The sequence below is a fragment of the Acanthisitta chloris genome, unplaced genomic scaffold (assembly GCF_000695815.1).
Source record: "Acanthisitta chloris isolate BGI_N310 unplaced genomic scaffold, ASM69581v1 scaffold21625, whole genome shotgun sequence".
Taxonomy (NCBI): domain Eukaryota; kingdom Metazoa; phylum Chordata; class Aves; order Passeriformes; family Acanthisittidae; genus Acanthisitta; species Acanthisitta chloris.
In genome coordinates this window covers 67558-71910 of record NW_008676112.1, presented here as the reverse complement: position 1 = coordinate 71910, position 4353 = coordinate 67558, and the positions used below count along the sequence as shown (strand labels likewise).

General features: G+C 43.9%; 1 protein-coding gene across 1 annotated transcript in view; it reads left to right on the top strand.

Annotated features, from left to right (window-relative positions):
* NDST4 (N-deacetylase/N-sulfotransferase (heparan glucosaminyl) 4) overlaps nt 1-4353 on the top strand; it is a 70875-nt gene that overhangs the window by 56989 nt on the left and 9533 nt on the right. Inside the window, exons 6-8 of the mRNA XM_009075994.1 lie at nt 1651-1833; nt 3060-3156; nt 3565-3688. Coding sequence (XP_009074242.1) covers nt 1651-1833; nt 3060-3156; nt 3565-3688 — 404 coding nt within the window. The remainder of the gene's footprint in view (nt 1-1650; nt 1834-3059; nt 3157-3564; nt 3689-4353) is intronic.

The following is a 4353-nucleotide window of genomic DNA, read 5'->3' as shown; positions in this document are numbered from 1 at the left end:
CCCCCCCCCCCCAGCAAGGGCAGCACACACCTTGAAATCTACAGTGTATCTAACCTACACTTCGAGCTTTGAAGCACTGCAGCCTGAACACTGCCCCCATGGCTGGTTTGTGTAAGGCACCACTCAAAGCACATTTGTCTCAAACACAGGGGGGAAAAAAAAACCCCAACAATTCACTGACCTGAGCATACAGCCAGGGTGCTGGAGACCCAAAGCTCCTGCTGCAGCTCCCAAAGGGGGAAGGTACATACCCTCTCCTGCAGGCCCCCCCTCCCCTGCTGCCTGCAGCTCACTTTATAAGCTCACACTTCCCATTCCTAATCATCCAGGCTGAGACTCACCTGGCCATAGATGGCTATCTGCCAAGCAAGCCATTTACCTGTGAATCAGGTATCTTCACTGTGGGAACTAATCTCTCCAGAGTCAGGTGCTTCAGCCCCCCAAACATGCCTGGTTTATCTCCCAGCCCAGCCTGCAGACCTGTGCTCTGGTTGGGGGATGTAGGTAGCACCAACAGATGGGCAGGCACTACTGCCCATGCCAGGCCACCAAGCCCTCCACAGGCTTTAAAAACCAGCTACGTATCAAAAATCAGGGACAAAAAGGCCAGGAGAGTGCTGAGCCCATGCCCCTTTCCTGATCCCTGTCCATGTTATTTGTGGATAACAGTGGAAACACTGTCATTGCACATCCTATCACAGGTTGATGAGCTGAGCAAAACACTCAAGTAACAGCTCTGAGTTTGATGGCATCTTCATAACACTAAATGATGACAAGCTACAGGTAAACCAGGCTCTTGCAGCCCTGGAACTGAGTTTAATCACCTCATGTAAAGAAAATACTGGGAAATATATCCATCACATTATTCTTTTAAATTCTCTTTATCCCTATGAAATAAATGATGACATCTACCTGAAATAAATTATGAGCTCTACAAAGCAGTGGCCATGTAAAGGGAACAATAGTGAGGCTGATAAAAAGACAGAAATTATATTGGCCTTAAGGAGAAAACAATGACAGAGATATTTAGCTGAGATACCATCATTCACAGAGCCTTGGAATTGGTACATTTCTGAACTCATTCCCTTACAGCTGTGCCATGATGAACAAACCAGCCAACCCTGCAGTCAGGAGAGACAGTGTATTAGATTTACAGGTTAATTCCATGAAGAACGGCCCTGAAATTCAGCTTTGCCTACACATCTGAGGAGCAGAGGTGACTCCTCACTGAGGGGTCACCTAAGCCAGTGCCTCCCAGACACCTGCCAGGGGCAAGGAACAGGGAAGTGAGGAGGTGAATGCATGGGAGAGACAGTTTTTAGGTTGTTTGTAAAATGAAGTCAAAACAGAAGAATAAAAAAAAGAGCTGTGAAAGCATCTCCTGAATGCCCATCCATGGGGAGCCTGTGACTGATATATCCCTTCAGATAAGGGATGTTAAAGGAATGGTGCATACATGCTAAGTTTGGAGACTTGACCCTTGCTGAGAGGTTAGGAAGTGTGACTAGTTCAACATTTTCACTGTCTTCTTTTGAGTGTGGGTGGGGGGAGAGGGTTTGGCAAAGTTCCTGGATTTCCCATGCCTGCCCTTCCAGCCAGACACTGCCATCTCCTCTGTCCCATGACTGAAAGGCTCCTCTTGCCTCCCAGATCAGCATCTTCATGACCCATTTGTCCAATTACGGGAATGACCGCCTGGGGCTGTACACCTTTGCCAACCTCGCCAGCTTTGTCAAGAGCTCCACCAACCTGAAGCTGCAGACTCTGCCCCCAGTCCAGCTGGCTCAGAAGTACTTTGAGCTCTTCCCAGAGCAGACAGACCCTCTTTGGCAGGTAACATCACATCCAATTTCCATCCGCTTGTTGACATAAGAATCTTTGGCCAGAAAAAGCTCTTTTAAGAATGGAGAGGGATTTCTGTACAGACTGGCTTTCTTCTGTCTCTGTTTCCAGTGCACAATAGTGTGTAATCTCAACACTGTAATTTCCCAGTCATTGTTATCCAGATCTTATTTGGAATACGATGAGCCACGCAGTGCTTTTAGCTCTGCACAGGCATAAATCCAGAGTGACACCACAGAGAGCTGTGCACTTATTTCAGCCTTACACTGGCAAAAAGGACCAGCAAATTTCCCTATTACTTTTGGCCCAGCTATAGAAGAAGTATAAATCTGTAATATTTCCATTGAGTTGAAGCAATTCTCATCAGTTGATGATTTCCTCTATTACGTTCTGCTAACTTTATTCACTAGCAAACCATATCCTCTATTACCAGTCCATACTATGGCAAAGCAGTATCCATAGGATAACTGCTTTAAAGAGCAGTCAGCCTTAAACTCTTCTGTGGGTTCTTTTGTTCCCAGCTTTTTATTTTGCATTCCTAGGTAGTAGAAAGACAAGAAGATGAATAATATCCCACATGTCTATTTTGTCCCTCTTTTTTGCCTCCTCACGTAAATGAAAATTGGCACTAAGCCCTAAGCATCAGTAACCCTTCTGACACCTTAAAAAGTAATGCCTTGAAGCTATTCAGAGGTTTCCATTTTAACTTCCAATGAAAACTTGATTAAATCAATGTTTTAATCTTTTTTTCCCCCCTTTCTTTTCTTCTAATGACTGAACTTAATCCTCAGTCATGCAAACCCATTACACACACATTGAATTTTAGTCAAAGGGACCACATAGGTGCCTGAGGGCTCTGAGGTTGGGAAATGAGCCTGACTAACAGAGAGAAGGAAGTGCAGTAGTTACACAAGGGGTGGATTTTGACTCCAATCCTTCTAGGGTTTGCACAACTGCGTGGCAATACTGACTTCACTGGGACACCTGGAAGGATTGGTCTTGAGGGACACACAGGAGTTTGGTCCTGGGTACCTGAGTGCTTCCATGGATCCCTAGCAGAGTGCTCAGTATCTGCCAAGAGTAAACTCCTACAAGGAAATGTGGGGGTTTACTACTCTGTGTTAGGCTCTGGCATTAGTGCATAGCATTTAGACTCATGTGTGCAAAGACTGAGGATGCCCCAATAATGATGGCCACAACCACCTTTTCTCCCTCAGAACCCGTGTGACGACAAACGGCACAGGGACATTTGGTCCAGAGATAAAACCTGTGACCACCTACCCAAATTCCTTGTGATAGGACCCCAGAAAACAGGTAAGAAATCCTGAATTTGTAACCCAAGTTTTGTATCTGTGTCCTGTAAACTGAATTCAATTCCTTGCTGTGGAGATGGTGAACTCTGGATCCCTATGGGGTTCCAGTAGTAAGTCCTTTACTGCTGAAGGGACAACTGTGTAATGAAATTGAATTAATTCACCATAAAAAAATCCATGTTCCTGGAAATTAAAGCATGCTTATTACATACAGGATTGATAGCATTGAGATAAACAATTCATTCCTCATTACAGACCCCCAGGAAAAATACAGAGGACAAAAGGACATTTGTGGGAGCCACAAAAGCACAATCCCACAATTAGAGCTTTTTTAAAGTCTCTTGAATGAATAAAGTCAAAGGTGCTTTTTTCCCCTGTTTCCTAATGGCATCTATTTGCATTGTTGTAGGAACAACAGCACTTTATCTCTTCCTTCTGATGCATCCTTCCATCACCAGCAACCTCCCCAGCCCAAAAACTTTTGAGGAAGTTCAGTTCTTCAATGGCAACAACTACCACAAGGGGATTGACTGGTAAGCAGAGTAGCAAAAATGAATTGTTCATTATTAATCCATGGTGAATCACAATGGAACATTTCCAACAGCATGTATGACAACTCCATAATTACTGGATGGATTTGTTATGCTTGGCATTACCAGACAGAAGGAGAATCTAATTGGTAATGATGGGACATTTAATCAAGTCCTTCATTTTGTTTAGATATTACAGTAAGAATTTTCTTCTTTTTTCAGAAATTAATAGCTCAGTCATGATTTCTGTCTTTGTGCTGAATAGCGTCTCTGTCTTTTCATAGCTGTATCTACACTGACTTATACCCTTTTCCTTCAAAAGTGGCTTTTCATGGAGTAAAGTTCAATTCATCTCTTCAAGAGAGGAAAAAAAACCACTGTAAAGCATTTCAGCTGTATTCCTAGCACAGGTTTAAATATTGCATTTACTGCTTTTGCCTAAGAAAAGCAGTTTTGCAATCCTCTTGTTTCCACAGGGAGCAGCAGTTCTCATTCTTGTGCGCAAACTGGAATACAAGACAAACATCGCACTGCACAGCAGCAGTTTAATCCTGAGTGGTTTTCCTTGCCCATACACAGTACAGACAGCGTGGGGACCACAAAAGGCTGAGCAATAAAAGCAGCTCAGATCAAGGTGTCATGAAAGACAAAAGGAAAACTGCTTGGTG